Source organism: Schistocerca serialis, chromosome 8 (genome assembly GCF_023864345.2).
Source record: "Schistocerca serialis cubense isolate TAMUIC-IGC-003099 chromosome 8, iqSchSeri2.2, whole genome shotgun sequence".
In the NCBI taxonomy this organism is placed as follows: Eukaryota; Metazoa; Arthropoda; class Insecta; order Orthoptera; family Acrididae; genus Schistocerca; species Schistocerca serialis.
In genome coordinates, this window is record NC_064645.1 from 615,484,994 (window position 1) to 615,512,046 (window position 27,053).

General features: G+C 38.5%; 1 protein-coding gene across 1 annotated transcript in view; it reads right to left on the minus strand.

Annotated features, from left to right (window-relative positions):
- LOC126416789 (ninein-like protein) overlaps positions 1–27,053 on the minus strand; it is a 145,112-nt gene that overhangs the window by 88,653 nt on the left and 29,406 nt on the right. The window contains exons 8-10 of the mRNA XM_050084656.1: positions 24,912–25,074; positions 22,643–22,759; positions 13,518–13,669 (exon numbers count right to left, since the gene is read on the minus strand). Of these exons, the coding sequence (XP_049940613.1) occupies positions 13,518–13,669; positions 22,643–22,759; positions 24,912–25,074 (432 nt within the window). The remainder of the gene's footprint in view (positions 1–13,517; positions 13,670–22,642; positions 22,760–24,911; positions 25,075–27,053) is intronic.

Genomic DNA, 27,053 nt, shown 5'->3' on the forward strand with positions numbered 1-27,053 from the left:
GAACATGGGTCAATGAACTTGCCAAGCAGATGAAGTTCTTCGCCATACACAAGCTCTGCTGGTGATGAATCCAAGTTTGGTTTGTACGCAGTGCGAAGTCCAAGCAAGACCATGGGTAAGGCAGCTGTCCAATGTGTATCTAGACACATCAGTGCAGCCTTTAAAGAATAGTGCCAACTTTCGACAATGCCATTTCTCGCTGGGTGATAGCTGGTTGTTCTGTGATGGAATGCGCCACAGAATTTACTGAGTTGAATAAGTAACTCCGACTTGAATTGCCGGCCACAATCTGTGCTTGTGTGCAGCGGACACCTGAAGTGCGAAACCCAATTTACACAAAGGTAAGGAAATAGCTCATGGCCAATGAGTGAAGCAATCAATTGCATTTAATAAATAGTGCTAACCATTGATGGTGGATGTGGGCCTACTAAGTCAATGTGCACATGTAAGAAACATGTTATTGTATCTGGATAATCTCCATGTATCTGGATAATCTCCAACAGGCACATGTACATGGAAAACTTTACTGTACTGACATTGAATATGTGTATCCAATGCAGAGGTGCAGCATTTGCTATGCTTTGCTGTGCTGCCTCAGAAGCAGAGCTCATCGCATCTGTCCATTGGACAAGTGAATTCCCCTTAGTATTATGTTCACAAAGAGCTGCAGTCAGCGGTTCTTGCAACTCAGCTCAGCAGGGCAGATGAAGCCGGACAAAATTCAGCATTCCTAAAAAGGGCATAATTCTTTTATGGTTTCTTGCTGTGGAATCTTCATTATAGCTTTTATTTTCTCAGGTGGTTGCACTGTTCCTGCTGACAAAATCCTACGAAGTTAATATGTGGTTTATCAAAAGCACATTTGTCAGTATTTAACAACACGCCATATTGTTGTAACTGTTTCAAAACGTCCACCAAGTGTTGCTGGTGCTGTTCTGCAATGGTTGAAAAGATAAGGATGTCATCGAGGTATGCAAAACAGCATGCATAAACCACATGTCATGAAGATACTCTTGAATAAGCCAAACGACATGATTATGGTTGTTCTCAGAATATATCTGGCAGCCACAGGGTATCTGTCCGAAATGTCATTACATTATGTGCACAAAAATTACAGCACAGATGTCATGCACCACACTTCTTGGGCACGATCATGGACTGCTAGTAGGGCAAATATTACCTTCCCTGATCATAAACTCAAATTCTGCTTTTGCAATAATAAGATGATCAGGAGCAAAACATCTTGGATGACATGAAACTGGTGGGCCATCATTTGTTTTGGTATAATGTATGGTGTTGTTATGTACCTCCCTTGGAGCCCTGGTGGTTGTGTTATGATGGGTAACTTTTCAAGCAGCTCAACAACTTGCTTTTCATCATTTGCATGAGCTTGGCTCTGCGTGTTGTTGTACTGCTATGGACTCCAGCTATCGAAAGTCCAACGATGCTATTGACGAGACTTGCATTCGTCACACCTGGCAGTAGACAATACTGCACCACGAAGTCAACCTCAATTATGGGTTCTGTGACTTTGGCAATGGTGAAATTCCAGGCGAAGACACAGTGCAGTCCCAAGTCCAGCTCAATATGCTGTTTATCGTTAAGTTATTATATATTAAGACAGAACAAAGTTGGTGGCCAGCAATTGTAGAATATAGCACATCAATAAATGCACAAGTCTGGCCCAACATCCACAAGAAATTATTGGCCCATCTTTAGATCACTAATAAAAAGACACTGAGACTTCAAGCAGCAACTGCATGTGCCTATGTTCGACTGCCATTGCCATTTAGGTAGGAGCAAGATAGTGCACTTGTGCACCTGGTCTCCAAATATCCACTGACCAGCGTACAATAGGTGGCTGCACTGCGCCACTAAGGCTCAATGAGTTAATCATGAAATTACTATGTGATCTGCAAAAACATCCTCTGTCACTGTTGGAGCTGCAACAAGACAGCAGTTCACTTATCTGTTTAGCTACAGCACTTACCTTATCTGAGAGATAATCATAAACTGCATGTGTCACTGCCAATGACAAAACACTATTGTGCAGCACTGCTACTGCTTTGATTGATGCTGGAATTATTGCATCTTGAATTCTGTCAGCCAGATCTGTGACGGAACGTCTGATGGCATTTCCATCTGAGACGCTATAGTAACTTTAGACTGAGCCAGAAGACGGTTATTCCAAAGTGTATGTAACAAGGTGCCAGGTACAGTTCCCATGGCATCCTTATTGCATAGGTGTTCTCAGATAATGGCGGCAGCTTTCTGTCTTTAATATCTTCCTGTGTTAGAACTTAACACATGCATTTTTCTTATGAGGCAAAAAGTCTGTGACTCAATTTTGCCTCGAGTTTGTGATAGCCGCCCATTGTGGCCGTGCGGTTCTAGGTGCTGCAGTCTGGAACCGAGAAACCGCTACGATTGCAGGTTCGAATCCTGCCTCGGGCATGGATGTGTGTGATGTCCTTAGGTTAGTTAGGTTTAAGTAGCTCTAAGTTCTAGGTGACTGATGACCTCAGAAGTTAAGTCGCAGAGTGCTCAGAGCCATTTGAACCATCTGAGTTTGTGATAGGATTCTTGTACAGGAGGAGGAGTAATAATGTTTTTGACTTCAGCTAATTTGATTGAACTGATTGTTACACCTGCACAATGGAGGCATTTTCACAAGTCATGGTACAGATTTCCCTTCGGCAAGCTCTGAGTCTTGTGTTTTCAAAAAAATTCTTTGATCACTCAAGAGTTTGTACTGCTTCTTATGGTCTTTGTAGGCTGTTCATGACAGGTGAAGTCATGTCAGAGTCATCATTGTTGGCATGGCTAAGTGTTAACTGTCAAAACTAACTATGTTTTGGCAACTCAACTACAACAACATATGAAATATGAACATTCATGTATCAGGAATAATAAACTTTTATTAACGAAAACAAAACACAGGAGAAGATACTCTGTAAGCACTTGAAATGCAGTTTTCTGCATTAGATTAGCATAGTCAAGATCTGCCTCTGCCAGGAAGTTCTAACACTGTGTCACTTTCATGGAATGTTGCAACCTCTGATGCTGAACATCACCACCTCTGGTGACTAGCACGTGAACTCTTTGACAGCTATGATGAACACAGTAGTCGATGATCTTGACCACTTCAGGGTAATACTTCCATACCAACATTGCCATCACTTAAAGTGTCTTCGAGTGTCACAACTATAGCAAGAGATGCTCACAAAATTATGTTAATTCCATTTAAATAACAACTAAAATGCTGTAATTTTGACAGTAATGGTTATTTGTTGAACTTAGCATTCAACTGTAACATACTGTGACCACAGGTATTGAGAAAATTACCGTATTTACTCGAATCTAAGCCGCGCTTTTTTTCCGGTTTTTGTAATCCAAAAAACCGCCTGCGGCTTAGAATCGAGTACAAAGCAAGCGGAAGTTCTAAAAAATGTTAGTAGGTGCCGCCGCAACTAACTTCTGCCGTCAAATATATGTAGCGCTACACAGGTATGCTTTGCAGGCACAAAGATAAATACTGGCGACAAAACCTCTGCGTCAGTAAATAAATTTAAAAAAAAGATGGAAGACGAGCCTTTTTTTCTCCGCCCTGAGTTTCGACCACTGCATTTTCATACATTATCCAACAAAGTAAATACAAATTCCGTATTGTTCATCTTCGAATGTAGCAGAATTTTAATGTACTATGAAAATCCGACAAGCACGACTGTTTGGGATGTTTGTCAATATGGCCAACTCTACGTTCTGAATTTTTTCCTAGCTGTGAGAAGAGATGGTTGCTAATAGGAACCTGACGAAATGTGAATCACTTGCAATATTCTCTTCACCATAAGAAAGAATACGGATATAAACATTTTGCCATGTATTCTTTCGTGTTTGCTGCTATCTCATTTAAATCCTGTCTGCCTGATAAATTACGAAACTAGAGTGAGACAACAGCAAATGCGGAAGAATATACATATCGTGTCATGTTTATATTTGTATTATTCTTATGCCTAATAGTGATACAGTCAGAAATGAAGCACGGCAACTGACTAGATTTTTAAATCTAAGATGATTCTAATTTCTGTGCAGAATTTGATGTACTAAAGAAGCGGCCGCAAAGATTTTCAAACGGACAACAATTTTCGCCTAACTCTCATTCAGAACATGTTCTATCATACGCAGTCTATTATTTGGTTCTTGTTAATCATTATCAAAGAAAGCAGCAGTGTAAGTAAAAACAAATAGCAGTCTCTTGCCATTGTTACGCTAATGAGACGATTCCTCTCTCTTTTTTTTAATTGTAAGCGGCGGTAGCGCGCACAAAAGCAAGCCATGCCGCGAGCGGCGACAGGCCGTAAACACGCACTATCAGAATGCGACAAACAATGCATGACACAGTACAGTAATGCATTTTCAGCTTAGAGAGATGTAAACACCTATAACAAAGAAAACGGCACTTATTACATCAAAGCAAAATAAGCAATTGATTGAAACCAGACGAAGCATGTGAGAAAGGAAGGGTACCCATATAAATACGGATGGAGCGCCTGACGCATAGCAATGGCTACCTGGTAAAGCTTAACTGCTAAGCTTACGACTCGAACCAAACTAGTGTAGCTGCATCGTCATTCATTCGACCTAAATTGTGTCTCGTATTACAAATTTGTTTCGATTTGGAGGTGTGGCCTAAAACTTTTCTCCCCCTTGAATTTCAAGTCTCAAATTTCATGTGCGGCTTAGATTCGGGAAATTTTTTTTCCTTTATTTCGAGTCTCATTTTTTAGGTGCGGCTTAGATTCGAGTGCGGCTTAGATTCGAGTAAATACGGTACTGAATACCAGGGAAATTTGAAACTCAGAATGAGCAACTGACAAGTGAACAAAAGTGAGACAAATTATGGAGTATAATCATAGAAATAAAATGAAAGAAAATGTCAGGTAATGATTTTGGAAACTTAGGGCATGGAATAAAAAGCTGTACTATATCTATAGCATCCGAATCTATTCATTCATTCCCATAAATCCTATAATGAAAGAGAGCCTTCATGGATGTGGCACGAGGTAGCTTATACATTAAAAGGTCGAAGCACCGACCACAGACTACTTCTGTAAATTATACAGGGTGATTATAGTTAAACTTTCACTACTAGAGCCACTGTAGAAGGAAAACTGTTTACCATATGGGTAACAAACTTTTTAGGAATGATGTTCAGACTATGCAATGCAGGATTTGTGTCATTAGTAGTGTTAGTGCTATAACCTGCTGTTGGGTACTGGTAGTGGTACGGCGACGTAGTGTTGAAACACAAACATCAGTGCGCATTACAGCTGCAGACAGCTGACATCAGTCTAGACAAGGTGAGCAGGGCTTTACTCGTAAAGCTGTTGTACCAAAACTACGGCAATGGTGCTGCTGATCTTTGTGAGGATAGACGAATTAAAGGAATATGGAGAGGTCATCCTTCCACACTCAGGTTGAAGAACATGATTTGGAAGTTCACATTAACTGGCAATTTGGGAACTGTCCCTGGGAGAGGTTGATAGCCAATTGTGCCACAAATGGTTCAAGAAGTTACTATTGCTACAGCTAAGAATGCTAGATGCAATGTATGATCTTCAAGCAGCGCACAAGCTGTGTCATGACAACATTCTGTGATCCACTGTTTGGAAAGTGCCGCGAACAATTGTGAAATTGTATCCCTAGTGCAGGTCCAGTGTGTGATGGATAAGATGGTTGTCACACTGAGCAATGTTTGTAACCTGGAACATAAACATGGTATGCAATTAACAAATGTTGCCCTCTCATGTAGAAATTAAAGTGTGTTTCTCTCAAGGATTCACTCATTATTTCCTCTTCACCATGTCCTTATGAATGTTTCCACACAGTTTCATCACTCTATGATCACTTGTTTTTCATGGGAGCCCCCCCAAGTAGTGAAGTGTAATTATAGCCATCCTATACTGCCAACAAACGGTGACCAGTGATAGTCTACTCACAGACTAGCTCAGACAGCCACATGTATTGAAGCACCCACTTCCGGGGAACTGAAAAGTGTGCTGGACCCACATAGAATCCATCTCACTGATTACCACTTTGACCACCAGTGGTTTCTGCCTGAAACCACCATTTTATTACCTTTTTCTAAAGTATTCATACCTTTAGCATGAAACCATCAATTATGTTGCATGACAGACACATTTATGGATGCACTTCTAAGAATGTAGTGCACTGTAGCAATCACTTATAGCATTCCAAGCAACAGTCGTTGCAGAGATTGTCCTACTTGATTTTAGGACAATTTAACATTCAGCTTTATTTTTTTAAAAAATATTGATAATATTGAGGATATCATTGACACTGAAAGTAAGTATATCTAAAGTTATTGTAATGTAACTGAGTTTGTACTGCCACTTTTATGAGTGGTTTTGAAATGAAACCACTGGGGCAGTCTACTGTGTGGTGTTGATACAAAATGTATTAAACCACCGGCCCATTTTTGCTATTTAGGATTATAATTTGTTTTAGGCATTAAGAGTTTATGAAAATTTCAAGATGTGGGATTGCGTCTACGAAAAATGCAAATTTACTTTCATATATATCATATGAAACGATACGTCATTGAAAACTGTATGACCTAGGTTCCAAAATGAAACAACTTCCTTAAATTTCCAATTTCTTCTTTTACTTGTTGCTTACTATGTTGTTGTTGTTGTTGCGGTCTTCAGTCCTGAGACTGGTTTGATGCAGCTCTCCATGCTACTCTATCCTGCGCAAGCTTCTTCATCTCCCAGTACCTACTGCAACCTACATCCTTCTGAATCTGCTTGGTGTACTCATCTCTTGGTCTATTTACTATAGTAAACGTTAATTATGTAAAAAGTTTTAGATTCAAACTTCTTTTGTACTATTGGGACAAATGGAGTTAAGGATGGGGGCTGGTGTGCTCACCAGCCTGACAATGGGGTTTAGTTGGTTTTCCATATCCATTTAGGTAAGTACTAGGCTAATTTCCAGGTTCCTCCTGAGTTACTGAATGTGCAGACAGCAGACACTTTGAGAAACTGTATTACATTTGACCTTGCACTATACACTAGATGCAGAGAGAAGGAGAGGATGGATTCCTTCCTGTAAGAGAATGGTGAGGTGGGGAGGGGAGGGGATGGGAGTAGGGGGGAGGGGGATGAGTGAGGAGAAGCCATACCTTTAAAATGCCTTTGAAAGTGGTGACCCCATTGTAGTAATATGCAGGTATGGTTCTCTGAAAAACACAGAGGAAGTACCATACCAGTCCAGACATAGGATTGGCTGGATATAAGGCAACAGAATGGTGATGTGTGCATGGACTCTACTCACACTGACGATTACTGAAATCACTTCTGGATTACCTTACATATGTATATGGCTGTTAGGAGATAAAACACCACTTTGAAACTGGTCAATCTCCTTAACTAATCCACTGCTGTTCTTTTCTTCAATATTTCAAATCGAGCATTCATGCAGCTGTACATAGCACACGATCAGCTGTCTGTGCACTAGCAAAGTCAAAATCTGTTTCATTCAAATGACAGATTTATGGAAATTTTACATCCCTGGGTTCAGATATATGAATCTGAATATAACCTAAAACCTTTCGCTGCGATAAAGTTAAAAAAGCCACACAAATTAAAACACAAATAAATTGCAGAAGAGTTGGCTAAAGAAGTATTCTTTTACTTTGTTTTTGAATATCTGTGGATTTTCAGTTTTTTGTCTGATGTCTACCAGCAACATGTACAGTTTTTCACCAGAGTGTAAAACTCGATTCTGAGACCTAAATAGTGATGCATAACATATAGGTAACCCAGAAGTCTGTTAACATTTGAGAGTTAAATGCTTCACGATTTGTGTAGACAGAGAGGTAAAAATTGACATGTCTTTGAAATGACTTGTGGTTCTACAAACAATCCCCGCCAAGCGATCTTGCACACGTGTAACAATATGGGGTGGAGTGCCATCCTGCACAAAAGTCATAACTTCCAGCTGGTGTTTATCAGACAAGCTAGGGAAGAAGCAATTCTGTAATATATCAGCGTACATCACACCCATAACACTGACAGTTTGAAAAACAGCATACCGCATTTCCTTGAAGAAATGGGTCCGATCACAACTGATGCGGTAAATCCATATCACACTGTGATTTTGTTGTCAAGCATTGGTATTTCCTGTAGCACAGATTCTGCAGTTGAGGGTGTTTACAGACACTCAGAGTGTGAAATGGGCTTCATCGGTCCACAACACATTAGACAACTACCGTATTTACTCGAATCTAAGCCGCACTTTTTTTCCAGTTTTTGTAATCCAAAAAACCGCCTGCGGCTTAGAATCGAGTGCAAAGCAAGCGGAAGTTCTGAAAAATGTTGGTGGGTGCCGCCACAACTAACTTCTGCCATCGAATATATGTAGCGCTACATAGGCATGCTTTATAGGCACAAAGATAAATACTGGCACCAAAACCGCTGCGTCATTTAAAAAAAAAAATGGTGGAAGACGAGCTTTTTTCTCCGCCCCGAGTGTCGACCACTGCATTTTCGTACATTATCCAACGAAGTAAATACAGATTCCGTATTGTTCATCTTCGAATGTAGCAGCGGCATTTCAATGTACTACGAAAATCCGACTGGCAAGAATGTTTGTGATGTTTGTCAATATGGCCAACTCTACGTTCTGAATTTTTTCCTACCTGTGACAAGAGATCGTTGCTAATAAGAACTTTTATGAATTGTGAATCACATGCAGTATTCTCTTCACTTTAAGAATAGTAAGAATATAAACATTTTGCCATGTATTCTTTTGTGTTTGCTGCTACCTCATTTAAATCCTGTCTGCCTAATAAACTACGAAACTAGAGTGAGACAACAGCAAACGCGGAAGAATATACATATCATGCCATCTTTATATTCGTATTATTCTTGTGGCTAGTAGTGATACAGCCAGAAATTAAGCACAGCAATTGACTAGATTTTTAAATCTAAGATGACTCTAATTTCTGTGCAGAATGTAATGTACTAAAGAGGTGCCTGCAAAGATACTCAAACGGAGAAAAATTTTCGCTAAACTCTCGTTCAGAACATCTTCTATCATACGCAGTCTATTATTTGGTTCTTGTTGATCATTATCAAAGAAAGCAGCAGTGTAAGTAACAACAAATAGCAGTCTCTTGCCATTGTTTCGCTAATGAGACGATTCCTCTCTCTCTCTCTCTCTTTTTTTTTTTTTTTTAAAAAAAGCGGCGGTAGCGCGCACAAAAGCAAGCCATGCCGCGAGCGGCGACAGGCCGTAAACACGCACCATCAGAATGCGACAAACAATGCATGTCACAGCACAGTAATGAATTTTCAGCTTAGAGTGACGTAAAACACCTATAACAAAGAAAACGGCGCGTATCAGTTCAAAGAAAAATAAGCAATCAATACAAACCAGACGAAGCACGTGAAAAAGGAAGGGTACCCATATAAATACGGACAGAGCACCTGACGCATAGGGCTACCTGGTAAAGCTTAACTGCTAAGCTTACGACTCGAACCAAACTACTGTAGCTGTATCGTCATTCATTCGATCTAAATTGTGTCTCATATTACAATGGACCAACTTTGTTTCGATTTGGAGATGTGGCCTAAAACTTTTGTCTCCCCTTGAATTTCGAGTCTCAAATTTCAGGTGCGGCTTAGATTCGGGAAAATCTTTTTCCTCGATTTCGAGTCTCATTTTTCAGGTGCGGCTTAGATTTGAGTGCGGCGTAGATTCGAGTAAATACGGTAATCATCATCTTCCCCCATTTTTAGAAGTGCCCACACTGTAAATGTTCTCCATGTCACAACATCAGTGGCTAACAGTTCTTGATGGTGCTGGATTTTGTAAGACTAGCACTGGGGTACACCTAATTATTCTCCAAGCAGTAGTGCATGGAATGCCAGTGCAACATGTGACTTCATGAGAGCTGATTTCACCATGCATAGATGAAACTGGAAGTCGTCATTTGTTTCTGAACTGCCTGAGCAGCAGTAGCACTCGTGACTCGTTGCCCATTACAGGGCCGATAATCTAAAGAACAAGTGGTTTCGAACTTCATGATTATTTTCTTCACAGCAACACTTGTCACAGAACCTTTACCTGTTCAGATACCCTTCTTATGCTGATAGGGTTGTAAAGCTGCAGTAGCAGATTGCAGATTCTCCATTCTGGTAGTAAAGCTTCACTAACAGCACATTTTCTGACAAATCAACCTGCCACAATTGCTGGCACATATGGTTCCCTCTCTCACTACAGTTCATTTTTATAATTTTATAATGCAGCATCACTGATGTGTTGCTGCCCAGCACTGTTTGTTGGGTGGTTTTTGCACTTAGTTTAGGTTTCAATAAAACCCCATGTTATTTCGGGCACATGTGTCAAGTTTTCTATCTCTACCTACACGATTCTGTGAATTAGTGCAATTTCAATTGTTAATAGAGTTTTGGGTCACCCTGCACATATTTTTATTTCAATTATTGTAATGATGAACTGCACTGTTTATCATAAAGGAATATAGGTACTGAATGTACATGTAACAATCCACAGATCCCTGGAGAGACTTCTGTAAGATGTTCAGCTATCAACTTTACACAGTATTCTTACAGTACACTTCCGCAGAATAAATACTTCTTTGACCTTCGCTGCACAGTTATAGAACAGTACTGAATGAAAGTATAGGAAGTATGCTAGCAATTCTATCTGCAAGTTAACATAATGAGAATGATAAATAAATGAAAAGCTGGAAGTGCTGAGCTTTTTGACTAACTTATCCTTGTGCCACTGTTACTATTCAGCATCTCCATTCAGATAATGGAGTAAATATAAAAAGAAATTCAGAAAAATTTGTTACATGTTAACACATTTGTCAGTTGTATGCAACTGAAATTTGAAATATATTTTTGAGCTATTTGAGTTTTTCTAATCAGTTTAAGTGGAGACATTCCTGTAGAAGCCTGCACTCACATTAGTGGCAGTTTTTCTTCTATTTCATTGAAAGTCTATACTCTGGTAGCATGGTGGAACCGTATCTATACTAAACAACAATTTTCTTCAATTCTAGTACAAAATTTGAATATAACAGAGGGAAACATTCCACGTGGGAAAAATATGTCTAAAAACAAAGATGATGTGACTTACCAAATGAAAGCAGACATTTTGTGTCTGTGTATGTGCGGATGGATATGTGTGTGTGTGCGCGCGCGCGAGTGTATGCCTGTCCTTTTTCCCCCCTAAGGTAAGTCTTTCCGCTCCCGGGATTGGAATGACTCCTTACCCTCTCCCTTAAAACCCACATACTTTCGTCTTTTCCTCTCCTTCCCTCTTTCCTGGCGAAGCAATCGTTGGTTGCGAAAGCTTGAATTTTGTGTGTATTTTTGTGTGTCTATCGACATGCCAGCGCTTTCGTTTGGTAAGTCACATCATCTAGTACAAAATTTGTCACACACCTATCTTTTGGGAGACTTTTTCGCAAACAATTTAAACAAAGGAGAGCATAGAATACAAATAAAAAGAACAGATCAATAAACCAAGAAAAGTCATTCCTAGAAGATTAAAAGATTGTAAAACAGAAATTCCACATATAAAATAGCCAGATCATATACCAACAGACTTTTTGAATCATTATTCTTCAGACTGGGTTGATGCAAGCTGCCACAAATTCCTCTCCTGCACTAATCTCTTCATCTCAGAGAAGCACTTGCACTCCATATCCTCAATTATTTGTTGGATACATTCAAATCTCTGTCTTCCACTACAGTTTTTATGCTCTAGCACCATAGATGTTATACCTTGATACCTTAACATATGTTCTATCACACTATCCCCTCTTTTTGGCAGTGTTTTTCATATGTTTCTTCCTTTGCTGATACTGCAGAGAAACTCCATGTTCCTTATCTTACCAGATAACCCAATTATGAAAATTCTTCTGTAGCACCATATCTCAAGCACTTTGATTCTCTTCTGTTTCAGTTTTCCCACTGTCCATGTTTCACTATCATACAATGCTATGCTCCGAACATACACTCACAGAATCTTCTTCCTCAAATTAAGGTCTATGCATCACATTACTAGACTTCTCTCGACCATGAATGCCCCTTTTGCCAGTACTAGTCTGCTTTTTATGTCCTCTCTGCTCTGTCAATCATGTGTAATTTTGCTGCAGCAGTAGCAGAATTCTGTAACTTCATCTTCTTGTGATCCCCAATTCTGATGTAAAATTTCTCATTGTTCTCATTTCTGCTGCTTCTCATTACATTTGCCTTTCATTCAATTTACTCTGAATCCATATACGGCACTCATTAGACTACTCATTCCATTCAACAGATCCTGCAATTTTTCTTCACTATCACTGAGGATAGCGATGTCATCAGCGAATCATATCATGGACATCCTTTCATCCTGACTTTCAATTCCACTCCTGAATCTTTCTTTTATTTTAACTACATTCAAACTTCTGACCTTACGTACTCTGGCTTGTAGAATGTTATCCCATCACTGGTTATTCCATTTTTTCCTCATGGTCACCTCCCACTTGGCAGTCTCCTCCTGGAGATCTGAATGGAGGAATAATCTGGGACCTTTTGTCGATGGAGAATCATCACAGTACTTTTTCAATTCCAGGCCACAAGTCCTGTGGATCTGTAACCATAGAAAGACCCTTTTTATGACATGATCTTCAAGTCTTCATATTATGTGACTGTACCACCACAGCCTGGATTCTGAGAGTTTTTAGTTTATGAGGACAACTTTAACTACCTCTTATGCATTCACTGTGTACTATCTCTCACTATATCAAAAGAATAAAAAAATAATAATTTCCTGAAAAATTTTAAAGAGGCATATTGGTTGACCAGTACTCATCTCCAGGAGTCAAAATTACAGTACTGGTAAAAAACATATTAGAAGCAAAAAACAATATACCAGCTTTTGGAAAGATTATCTCTGTCATCATGGAGGAAAGAGGAATATGTTTGGAATGATTGGAAAGAGGGGCAAGATCACTCCAACCCCAAGCTGATACAACAGAGCGAGGCAAAGATGTTTTGTTTCACAGAACATGTCAAGCTGAGATAATGCAACCACATGTGCAACATTTTCAGATGTGCAGTTGGTCCAGATATCCCCTCACAGATGACAGCACCCATATGCATGGAACCACCCTATCTGATTAACTGCTCACACACACAGAGATCCACTGCAAGTATTGGCCATAAACATATCTATATTTGAATCCTGGCATGTCTGGGATGCACATTAAGAGGCCTCACTAATCTTATACTGTTCGGAACTGTTGATTTTCTAAACCAAGTAGAGTACATCTCACAAGCAGTCATTATTTTTGTGATTCTATTTTAAAAAATTAACCCTTTTGGGTATAACCATTATTTATTTTTAATACCCAAGTGATAACAAAATGAAGTAAGGTCATGTGGAGAGAAAAAAATTGTAATTGAACCACGACCTACCTAGCAAGCCTTGATAACTGTACAGTGAGTGCTTCTATCTTCATTTTTAATTCATCATTGCGATCTCTCAGCTCAGTATTTTCTGTCTGAAGCTGCCCAACTTGTTCAAGAAGAGGCTCAACCATGTCTCGACTTCCTTCTAGCTCACTAATCTGAAATAAAACATCACCTACCTTTAAGCATTGGTATACACACTTGTTTATCAATCTATTAAATGGAGAAGATAAGACAACTACATAGTGGCAATACCATCAGTTTTAAAAGCTTAACGACTTTTGAAATGCATAAAAAAGGGCAGTAAATTGAGTAATTCATTTCAGTCATAGCAAAAACTAAAGGCACAAACTACGGGTTAAAAACTAATTCTGACTGAAAAAAATTAAGCAGAAGCAACAAAATGAACATGAGAAATAATAACAATTAATCTTTTAAAAGAAGGTCCTCAATGTCTGCATGTATGTACCTAAAAGGCAAAAATAATCTGCATGTGTGAGTTACAGATTGAATAAACTCTAATAGGTGTTGCAGTCTGTGGGCATGATGCAATTCGTAATTTTTCTTAAGTCAATTTCTGTTCTTAAGTCTGCACCAAATTCTCAGCATATCATCTATATTCTGTAACACGTAAATTTTGGCTGTGTATCCCACACTGGGTCTAGTTCCTGTTGTCAAAAATCTCTCAGTTATATGTAATGTGTATTACATCCTTCCATGGGCACATCCCAGAAATTCAGATATCCTTTCCATTTTTTTTGCTCTTCTTTGAGCAGAAGGGTGCGAGTCCAATTTCCACAGTTTAACAGGACACAATTCCATCCTTTTCACTGGATGTTATTTCTATTTGATACTCCAAACACAAAAAAGTTTTCAAAACAAGCTTACACCTTTTTGTTCAAATAAAGTTGTCACTATTCCCTGTAGGGGAGCTTTACTATCAAATATTTCCAATACATGGACTTACACCTTTTTGTGTAAAGCAGAGCTATTTATTGGACAGTGAAAAACCATTTAAATTTTATTTGCTTCAGTCAATTTGCAACAGTCGAGTAATAACACTTTATAGTTGTAGCTTTATTTTATAATATTCTTTTCTTTATAGGTAAATTAAAATTTGGGTGAAAATCCTTTCACAGTAATGTGGCTCTGCCTGGTAAGTAAAATTTCATATCCAATATCTAGATCATCATCAATGAATAACTGTCTCTTAACTACAGCACTATATAAATTAATTTATAGCAGTGTACAAAAAGGATGCTTAAGATATAACAATTACATACCTGTGACAGCACCATCAGTTTTAAAAGCTTAACAACTTTTGAAATGCATGCATGGAGATCAACATTTTGGAAAGTAGCTCCTTGAGTTGATAAGAACTAAGAGAGAAGTAGATTTGGAAGTAGATGTTGAAGAAAGACAAGATGCTGCTCTTGCCATGGATCTAGATTATGAAGATGTTTATCAATGAATCAAAGCCAAACTAAGTTATAAGTGTTGAATGGACCACTGAATTCAAGCAATGTATTATGTTTGCTGTCTGGTGGTGGCAATATATGCTATGTGGGACATACATTAGGCTCTCAGCGGAGATGCAACTCTATACACTATGTCAGCAGTCAGTGGGTGATGTCTGCCCCACCAGCCATGGCATTTTCTAATTGGAGGTCATTGCTAAGCACACAGACCACCTTCACATGATACCAGGAATTATGTAACCTGTGTCCAATTAAACACAAAAACAGCTGCTGAAAGATTTCGACTGTTATGGCCTTTAGAAAGCCAGTCACATTGTTTTGAATGCTCCCCAGAGAGCCAAAATGACGTCCTTTTAAGACTTTTTCAATTGGGGGACAAAAAGCCACAAGGACTCAGGATCAGGTGAAAAGGGGGGCTGTGGAACAACAGGAATGCCATTTGAGGTCAAAGATTCAGTGATCGAAGTGGCTGTGTCACATGGAGCATTGGCATGATGTAGCATCCACTTGTCTGCAATGTCCGGTCTTACTCGATTCATCCTTTTGCCGAGCCTTTCAAGGACATCTTTCTACATCTACATCTACATGGATACTCCACAAATCACATTTAAGTGCCTGGCAGAGGGTTCATCGAACCACCTCCACATTTCTCTATTATTCCAATCTCGTATAGCACGCGGAATGAATGAACTCCTATATCTTTCTGTATGGGCTCTGATTTTCCTTATTTTATTGTGGTGATCATGTCTCCCTATGTAGTTCAGTGTCAAGAAAATATTTTCCCATTCGGAGGAGGAAGTTGGTGATTGGAATTTTGTGAGAAGATTTCGTCGCAACGAGAAACGCCTTTCTTTTAATGATGTCCAGCCCAAATCCTCTATCATTTCTGTGACACTTTCTCCCATATTTCGCGATAATACAATCAGTGCTGCCTGTATTTGAACCGTGGCTAACAGAAGTGCCAGTCTTGCAGAAGGCTGCCAGTCTTGCTTGTAAGATGAAAGCAAAGCTGACCATTTTCAGCATAGTTGACAGCCACGAGAATCTCTTCTGATCCAAAGTGACACACATCACAGTACCAGAGCTCCAAGCACTAATAGAAAGCACTGATGCTCATATCATTATAGGCACTGAAAGCTGGCTAAAGCCGGGTATAATCTCAGCTGAAATTTTTGCGAAGAACCTAATGGTGTTCCGAAAGGGTAGCCTAAACACGGTTGGCAGTGGCGTGTTTGTTGCTGTTAGGAACTCGCAAATGTCACAAAATTGGTTACTTCCCTATTGCTGTGTCTGTCTCGGTTGGTTACTACTGCCTGACTTTTTGTACTTTTTTTTTAAGTTGAAAGTCTCCCTGAGCAAGGTTCATTTTCAACATGTTCTCAACCTTCCAAAAATGATTTGTGCCATTGAAAAATTTGTGCTCTTGATAAGGAATGTCCCAATAGGCTTCTTTCAACTTTTCAAATGTCAAACTCACAGATTCCCAAGTTTAATACAAAACTTGATGTCATAATATTGCTCTGAACTCAACTGTTCCATTTTTGTAAAAAAAAAAACACACACACACACACACACACACACACACACACATTCACTTGTAGCTCTCTCAAAAATTGTGTGAAAGCTGTATGAGCGCAAACTCAGACTGAGCATCTGGAAGGGATGAACACACCGGTCTACATAAGTAGAACAACCCAGCATTGCCAGATCGCTCTCATTACTTTCCTCACACACCTCATATGTATGTTCCACATCTCCTCCTAAACAACTGGACCAATTTCATCATCATCACACATATCACTTACTGTGAGGCAAGAATAACTGTCGGGGTAAGAAACACTCACCTATCAAAAGTGTGGGGGTGGGGATGGGTTTGAAAAAACAGTGTAGTCCATGACATGCAAATACCCATAGGTTACTCATCCAGTGTTCCAGAACGAGAGTACTTAAAAGACTACACAGTTTACACATAATTTCAAACGTTTGTGAAACTTTTTCTCACTGACACCCACAAAATGACGAAAGGAAGAGTTTATCACGTACTACATATTCCCTGTTCACAGAGTAAAACTGCGCATGAAGCATGACATTTTAATTTACTACTGCTTTACTACTCACTCTATTCGCAACACGTATTGCGGACAGTAGCCACATACAATACTGAATGTACCTGAAAAATTATATCATTATACAGCACACAGCTCCGGATATACAATGTTATAAACATTGAGCTTGCATGAAAATGAAGCTGCAGGGCAAAATTCACTAGATATACTGATGAAAATGTGTACAAATAAATGTGAAATATGTTAAGTACATGTGAACTCATCAAATAGCAGAGTCGCAGAAAAGACTGTCACAAAATGAGCTTTCGGCCAACAATACCTTAGTCCAAAACACACACACACACACACACACACACACACAGTCTCTGGCAGCTGTAGCGAGACTATGGGCAGCAGTGCAAGGTGGGAGAGGCAACTGGGTGGGAGTAAGGAGGAGCTTGGGTGGGAAGGGGCTGGGATAGGGAAGGGAAGGGATAGGAGAATAGGGATTCATGATGGTGAAGTCTTCTAGTGGGAGCATGCAGGGACAAGGTGGAGTTAGGGTAGGGCAGTTACATGCAGTCAGGAGATGGACAGAGGACAGGAGAGAGAGGGGAGGTAGAGGTAAAGAAGAGAAGTAAAATGATGACAGCAGATGTCCAGGGCATAGGACACATGATGTAGTCAGCCAACGGACACATCACTATTAAGTACCACGAACACACATGTAGGAAAAGTTAATTGTTTAAATTAATATATGTATATACTGCAGCTACAAGAAAAGCTAAGCCTTCACGTATAATATTGATCTTTAAGATTAATAAGCTACTAAAGAAGCTAAGCTTTCACATGTAATATTGGTCTCTCTTGCAGGTGTTACACCTTAACATACATTACACAAATATGGCAGTAAAATTTGAACTAATGACATAAATGTCTGGTCTTCTGAGCTCGAAATTATTCTAAGTGGCTGGTCCTCAAAGTGTTACGTTTTAAATGAGAGTCAAATGCTCTGTGACTCGGACACACTCATACGTAACACAATTCAACTTGTGTAAAAGGAAATTTACTTCGAAAGTAATGTTTTTCAGACCACCATTCGCAATATTTTACTGAGACCTGTTAGAAACAGGTTCATTTTAGCATCAGGAAACAGGCGTTATTGAACATGTGCAGTAATGAGGCATAGGAAGCCTGTGTGTCTGTACATATAACGCATTAAAAAATCTTACATTACGTCATAAAAGAAAAAGGACATCAGAGAATATTCCCAAGCGCATCAGAATTTTGTAAACCATGCTGAAATGCATAATTTGGCTTGAAGTCCACATTCATATGTCCAGATCCACAATGCAGTAGGCCCCAACCTATATTAAGCTTTTCAGTGTGATTTTCGGGATGTAAATTTTCTTGGAGTACCAGTACTGCGCTATCTCATGTTTGGTTCTTTATTATGGCATAACGCCACGTGTGCCAGAGGATGAAAACATGCACTTTAAATTCAGCGAACAGTTGGAACTAACCTATACTGTGGAATAAAATGCTTCATTTCAAATTAATTGACTGCCTCAGTGGAAAAGATTAATGAAAGCCCACGTTTCTTTAACAAACCAACAAAAACAGCTTCATTGTTCTGTAAGGTGATTAATGCTTGACTACCAAAAAACTGAAAATAAAATAAAATCAGAAAACTGAAACTAATTATATATTACAGCCTTCCGTAATTATGTGAATGTATTTTAATTCACTTGATAGGTCCTGGTCACAGAAATCCATTTTGTTTTTATCTGACGTGGGAGCCGTAAACGAAGAAGAAACAGCACAATCTTCTTCTTCTTCAGTAGCACTACAGCCCTTGGAGAGCCTCGGCTCCTTCAACGATCTTCCTCCACACCTCTCAGTTATTTGCTGCTCTTTTCCAACTCCAGACTCCCATAATGGTGAGATCCATTATTACATCGTCAATTGATCTTCTTCTAGGTCTCCCTTTTCACCTAGCTGAATAGATCACACCTTTCATGATTTTCTTTGGAATTCTATCCTCTGCCATTCTCTCCAAGTGTCTTAGCCATCATATTTGCGGTGATTTCATATATTTTACTAAGTCCCTACCTTGTATTAACTCTTGTAATTCGGCATTGTAGCATATTCTCCAGCCTTCTTCCTCTCTTATTGGCAAATAGATTTTGCACAGTATTTTCTGCTCAATGGTTCTTAGTGCATTTTTATCATGTTCTGTTAACGTCCATACCTCTGACCCATATGTGATAACTGGGCAGACTAGGGAATTATATGTGTGCAGTTTTTTTTTTTTTTTTTTTTTTTTGTAACAAGGCTATTTCTGAAAAGTTGCTTATTTACAAAGTAAGCTCTGTTTCCTGGTTGTATCCTTTCTCTTATAGTCTTTCCAATACTGTTATAATTTGTTACTAGGGCTCCCAAGTAGTTAAAAGAGGACACTCCTTTGATGCATTTTCCATTGATGTTTAGGTTTTTAGGGGTTCTTCTGGCCTCACATTGTGACATTACCATATCTTTTATTTTGTTTTCATTTACTATGAGGCCAATTTTTAAGGCTTCTGTTTCCATTGTTCAGTATGTTTCTTGGAGTGTATTAATATTTCTTCCTACTATAGCAATGTCAGCAGCATATGCACATATCTGGCTAGTTTTAATAAATTTACTACTCTGTGCAGGGCTATATTGAAAACGACAGTGGAGAGACTATCACCTTGCTTCATACCTTTATTACAGTCAAAGCTTTCACTTTTTCTGCTAAGGATCTTACTTTTGCTCTTGTCTCTGTCATTGTCATTCTGATTAGTGTTATTAGTTTAGTACATATACCAGCTTCTTCCAGTCCTCTGTATAGTTCTTGCTGAATTATGCTGTCAGCAAAATCACTAAACGTAAACAGGGGTCATGTGGAGACTAACCCCCCCCCCCCCCCCCCCAACAACAACTCAGACTGATCATGCATGCGCGAATCTGGCTGCTTGGACGTGCCAAAAAAAATTTTCTATTTAGCATCTGGCTTCAAGCAGCCAGAAGAGGGAGAGGGGTGCTGCTCATATGTGATTGACAGTGCATGCACCTGAGCCCTCTGGCAAAACACTAATCTGACGTCGCACTCATTGGAAGCAGTTTGTTGTTACTAAGTGTTGCATAGTCCTTGTCCTAAGGCCTTTGACACATTTTGCTGTTGGGAGATGCTTGTGTGTGCACACTGCTTTGTTATTGTAAAAGGTGCATTTCCTTTGCAACTAACGTTTGTTGCTTTTTCTTCTCGCTTATGTTTTACTGCTGCAGAATTATTCTGCAGTGGAGGGACACAGTAATATTTTTTGGCAGGGTATCAGTTATTACCAGTTAAAATCCCAAGAATTTAACTGAAAACTAAAACAATTAAAAATTCCCGGAATTTCAAAAAATTCTCGGGTTATTTCCGGTTTTCTCCCCGATTAAAAAATTCCCGGGTTTTTCCCGGGTGTATACACCCTGATACTGCTGAATTTCTTTCTGTAATTTATGTATCATTTACTACAGTTGTGTAGAATTTGTGAAACTAAACAGGCTTTTATACATGTGAAATGTTAAAGAAATAAGTGACACAAGTTTTGATGTTTGGATAATCAATCATATATCATCATGGGTTTAGATCATGGATCAAGAGAGCACCACTTGTGCAACATTCAACTTGCCCTTTCCTCATACTATATCCTGCAAAGCATGGACGCAGAGCAATAGGCAGAGTCCATATTTCTAGATTTCCAGGAAGCATTTGTCATAATACCACAGTGCAGACTTTTAACAAAGGTCTGAGCACAAAGAATATGCCTCAATGAAAATAATCAATTTTGACAATATAATGTAATTTGATAGATAAAAAAAATCTACTCACTAAGTGGCAGCAGAAGAACACACACACACACACACACACAAAAAAGTTTTACTTATGCAAGCTTTCGGAGACATTGCCTTCTTCTTGCACCAGAACTGAAGGGGAAGAAAGAGAGCTGAAGGGAAAGAAACTGGAGAGGCTTAGGAAAAGGGTATAGCTCGAAAATCTATCCAAAAACCTGGGTCATGGGAGACTTACTGGACAGGATGAGAAGGATCCCCTAACCCGGGGTTCTGGGTGGCTTTACCGAGCTCAACCCTGTTCCTATACCTCTACAGTTTCTTTCCCTTCACCTCTCTTCATTCCCCTTCAACCCTTCTGTCAGAAGATTGAACCACTAGCTCTGAAAGCTTCTGTAAGTAAGATCTTCTTTTATATGTGTGTTCTCCTGCTGCCACTTGGTGAGTAGATTTTTTGTCTATCCAATCACAGCATATTTGAGAGGCTTGAAGACACACTATCAGGGCCAAATACACCATCTTGGACAGCAAGTGTTCATTGAAGACAAACATATTCTCAGGATGCCCCATGGAACTGTGACAGGACCCTTCTCGTTCTCTATGTACATAAACCATCTGATGGATAGTGTGGCCAGCAATTGGAGACTTGTTTGCTGATGGTGCTGTAGTATACAAGAAACTGTCATCTTTGAGTCATTGTAGGAGGATACAGGACGATGTGATAGAATTTCTATATGGTGTGATGAATGGTAGCTTCCTCTAAATGTGGGGAAATAAGAAGTCAATGAAGATAGCAAGGGAAAACAACACAATAATGTCAAATTCAGTACTAGTGGCGTGCTGCCTGACACAGTCACATAGATTAAATATCTGTGTGTAATGTTGGAAATTAACATGAAATGGAATGAACATTTAAGGTTAGTTGTAGAAAAGGTGAATGTTCACCTTTGATTTATTGGGAGAGTTCTAGGAAAATTTAGCTCATCCATAAATGAAATGGCAAATATAGTACTTGTGAGATTCATTCTTCAGTAATGCTAGAGAGTTTGTGATCCCCCCCCCCCCCCCCCCTCCCCCAAGCTGTATTAAAGGAAGACATGCAAGCAATTCAGAGGTGTAGTGCTAGATTTGTTACCAACAGATTCAATCAACATGAAAGTGTTACAGAAATGCTTCATGAACCCAAATTGGTATATCTGAATGTTCTTTTCACTAAACATTATGAGAAAGTTTAGAGAACCGGCATCTGCAACAAGATGCACAACAATCCTACTGCCACCAGCATACATATTGCATAAGGGCCACAAAGTCTAGATATAAGAAATCAGAGTTAGTGCTGAAGTATAAAGATAGTCATTATTCCCTCATTCGATATGTGAGTGGAATGAGAATGGGTGACAGTGGTAAAAGGCATCCTCCACTATGCACTGTATGGTGACTTCCGGAGTATGTTTGTAGATGTACATGTTCCACTGTTTACAGCCACCTGAAATCATGCACTACATAAAAAACATCACATGCACATATTCATGTGCTGAATAACAATTAAGTTTAACCCTCCAAATAAGCAAGGAAGATTGTATGAACTTAATTCACTGCAAGTATGCCTAAGAGACATAAATCAAACTTGGGCACTAATTGTAAAAGAACAAGAGCAACCACTTTTTCCATGCCCTACACAAAGAAACATCCACTTATCAGTAACTATAAAAAATTAAAATTTATTACATCTGTCATTAGATCATACCTTTTGCTGAAGTGACGCAAGTGATTCCAACTCGTTCTGAAGGCTAGCTTTGGCTTTTCTGGTTTCCTCTAACTGTTCCAAGAGACTTTGGTTTTCTTTATCCACTGCTTCATTTTCCTGTATCATTGAAAAAGTTTAATTGAAAAGGAAGACATTATGGTATGATAAATTATAAATTAATACAGCAGGACACTAAAGAGAGTTAAGGGGCAACTACGTACAGTGCATTATGGATCTCAATGTCAGAGCAGAACATTTCTTTTCTTCCTTAGATGTGAGAGAAAGATTGTCCAGTCTCTGCTTTGCTACTGTTTCAATGCACACACATTTTAGTTGTGATAAGATCCTTGCAAAGAAGGCTCAATCCACTACATAAAAGAAAACTAACACTAATGTAGAAAGAAAAGTAAAGATAGTGACAGAGTAAAATAAACATTTAAAACTGATGTCGCATATTTATCTTTAGAAATAATTTTGGAATCAGAGAGCTGCAAGGTGGAGGGAAAAACCATAAGATGGTGGGTAATTAAAGAATGAATTACACGCGCTCTGTTGTCAAGAAAGTGAACAAGTATATAAGCAAGTAAAACATGTGATACAAAAATAAAAATAAAATCACAATAAAAGATACATGATGCAAAACTGAACAACTGCTCCCCTTCTATTTCTCAGGAACTGATTTCCATTTATATAAACCTACTACGCTAAAAAATTATAAACGACTTCACCATTTACTCAGTGAGATTAATTGATTCTTACAAGTGTAGCATGTAGTGATACTATACACATGCTGTAAACTTGAAACATTTACCATTGTTAATTTGTGGCAACATTAAAGGGCCAGAAAACAGGGTTTAGTCCAAAATAAAATTTCTGTTCAGGTGGCCCACTAAATCTGAACCAAACTTTGTAACATGTACAGCTGATAGACAGGATATGTTAGGAGATTTAGACAAACAGCAACTAAAAACAAAATAAGGATTTGTCTTTCTCTGAAGCACTCCTTACAAAATGCACACAGATAGACATGCTTCATTAGACCTAGTGAAAGCAGAAAATAGTGTATTTTTTCCTAAGAAGAAGAAAAAAGAAATGGTTATTTCCCACTACAATAATATAGGCACTAGTAAAAAAAAAAACCACATTCATAGGAAGATTTAATCTGTGTTTCCAAGTTACTGCCTTGCAGCAATTACATACACACATTTCACTGAACCATGAGGTCTGTTAAAAAAAATCTGGAACTTTGCCCATAAAATTTTTCCAAATTTACCTTTCACTTACTGTGCACGGTCTCCTTCAAAATATTCTCCTCCACAATTGATAAACCATTCCCAATGCCATTTTCACTTCTGGAAGCAGTCTTGGTACACCTCTTGCGGGATCATGCAAAGTGCCCTGTGCGAATTTTCTTATATCTTGTCTATCATTGCAAATCATCGTCCTTTCAACGGGGTTTTCAACTTTGGAAAAAAAAGTCCACAGGGGCCATACATTCACTTAAGGAACATCTTATTCGTGAGATCCAAAAGCTCTTCACAGATTGCGAGGCGAAGGTCTTTCTGATCTTGACTCACGAGGACAAACTTGGCGGCAACATGATGCATTCCAAGATACTGAGCCAAGATTTCATGACATGATCCAACTGAAATGTTACATTCTTGTGCAATCTCTTGGGCATTCAGTCTTCGATTGGTACCCACGGTTTTGTTGACTTTCCTGACATGAGGGTCATCAGTAGATGTGGAAAGGCACCCTGAACGAGGGTCATCTTTAACTTCTGTCCGGCCATTTCTAAATTGTCTGAACCATTGATAACACCGAGTACAGCTTAAGCACTCACCACTGTAGGCTTCCTGCATCATTTGGTGTGTGTCTGTAAAATTTAATGCAGACATGTTGCTCCTCTTAACACTGCCAGTGTTGCTCCTCTTAACTCCGCCATCTCAAAATACAAAAACTGTGTGACACAGTGTTCTACTCAGTAGAGCACTGAACAATAACTAACAGACATACAACAATGAAACTTCTGGCAGTTACACATTAAACACGGGCGTATGTAGGGATGCCAACCGCATTTCACTCCAACACACCATTGGCATGAAATTACGGATGTTCCAGAATTTTTTGAAAACCTCATATGTGACACATAGAACATGGACATTTTTCAACAAACAAATGCTATCATTTTTGAAAACCTGGGTATCTGATGTAGCTGTTGTTGACTTTATCGGCTTTAAGCTGCTGTCAGTATAACCACAAGACTCACCACTTTCAAGGCTGCCAATTCTTGTCTCAGTCGACTATCTTCCTCATGCAATGCTGCCAACCTTTGTTCCAGGTTGTGTACCTGAGCAGCCAGCTGCTCCCGTTCCTGCCCTAACTGTTCTGCAACTTCACGGAGTTGTTCTGCATGACGCTGCTCCAATAATCTGCAATCAGCAATTTCTCTACGATAATCATGGAAAATCTAATAAAAAAAGCTGTCAAAATATTATACACAAGCGAATTAAAATATCACTGCATATCATCGTAGCTGTTAAAAAAATGTGCTATACCAGACTGGACACTTGTAAAAATGTTCTTTGTTATTTAACCATTCCAGTACTTCCATCTTCACAAATGGAATCCATAGGCTAATCAAGAATTCAGATCTGCAAGCAACTACGTAACAGGCAATTAGAAATCGACTGTTAATGAAAGGTATCTAAGTTTTAATAGGAAGTGAAATATTGTCAGACCAATAAGTCAGAAGATAAGGACAGAACAATACTACATGAACAGAAAAGGCTTTTTCAGAAGAGATATGAAACATAAAACTATTCCTGTAGAAGCCTTGAATAGTGGGAGATAACACAGTAACACTTCAAGTATTGTAAATAAATTGGCTTATTTCATCAATTTAAAAGGGCAACAAAGGGACGTACTATCATGAAAAACAAATTGTTTAAAATGCACAAAGGAAAAGATGGTTTGTTTCATTAGTGAAATCAACAGCTATGTATATTGACAAAAAGACTTTATACATATAATTATGAAAGAAAGTAAAAAAGGAAGCATCTGAAAAAGTGATAAAAATAAAACATGAAAAAAACATTACATTAAGTAAAGGTATGATCAAAAAGTAGAGCACAACTAATATTTTGCTAAAAATCATAAAGGATTCACGATATGACAATGGGAAAAGCAGCTAGATTTGAAACTACTGGTGCAAATTACTAAAATATGGGTAGCCACCCAAGAAAAAATATGCTGACTTTGGAATTCCTTGATACCAAATAGTCACAGAAACATGGAAAACTGACAAATGTACAATCTACTTTTCTAAAGAAAGAAAAAAAAAGAAAAAAAAAAGAAAATAAGAAATTGAGAGGGGTGTAAAGGTTCACATAGCTACCTATAGAGGCATAAACATTGTAAACACAAGATAAAACTAAATTCAATGACATTAAATAACAGGATAAAGTATATCAGTGAATCAAAACACAGTGAAGAACATCACTGGAACATAATTGCATTGTTATCAATCAGCTAACTGAAAAAATGGTATTATAGACTTTGAAATGGTATTTGATCAACTAATCACATTCTCTTCCATAATTTCTGAGAATGTGAATTCTAAAATGTGGTACAGAGGATATTGGAGCACTGTGGTACAATAACTAAATAATGTTCTTTTCTAGTGGTCAGTCTATAAGAATAAACCAATGAATTTGACAGAAATGTTCCCTCTCTCCTACACTATGTGACATTACTGTCGACAATGTCCTGTAGAGGTGGATAAAGTTATTTAAACATAAAGGACTAAAGTCAAACTACCTCAAAATTCTCTCCAAGCTTAATTTACAGATAACATAGTTAATATAATGACATTCCAACAAAACACTGATAACAGTCAAATATAATTATCAATAACATACCACTAAAACGACCCTTTTATTTGATTGTTCTTTAAACGGGATAGCCAACTTTGAAACTTACCTGAAATTTTGTACAGTTACAGCTGCGAAAGCATTTTTGTGTAAATGGAAAATGGGTAATGGTAAATAGAGATGCAAGCCATATAGAGGCAGTAAAGAGAAAATTCTCACATTTATTTTATGAGACTAAATAGTCAAAATAGCCACTAACATTTTTACCATTATTTACAAGAAGGATAATGTTTTAAAGTTTTTCAAAAAATAACAGAAAATTGATAATGTTACATGCTGCGAACATTTCGGGGTTTTTGAACTCCCATGAAGTGAACATACATGCGAAGGTCGGTCATATCTATAGCTACAATTGTGAGAACTGACATTTTTGCAGAGGTTTTGATGAAGATGTCAAATATTAATATTCGAACCACTTATACCACTGGTAATTGTGTGTGTGTGATGGGAACTTAACACACAGAATGATAACCACAAAA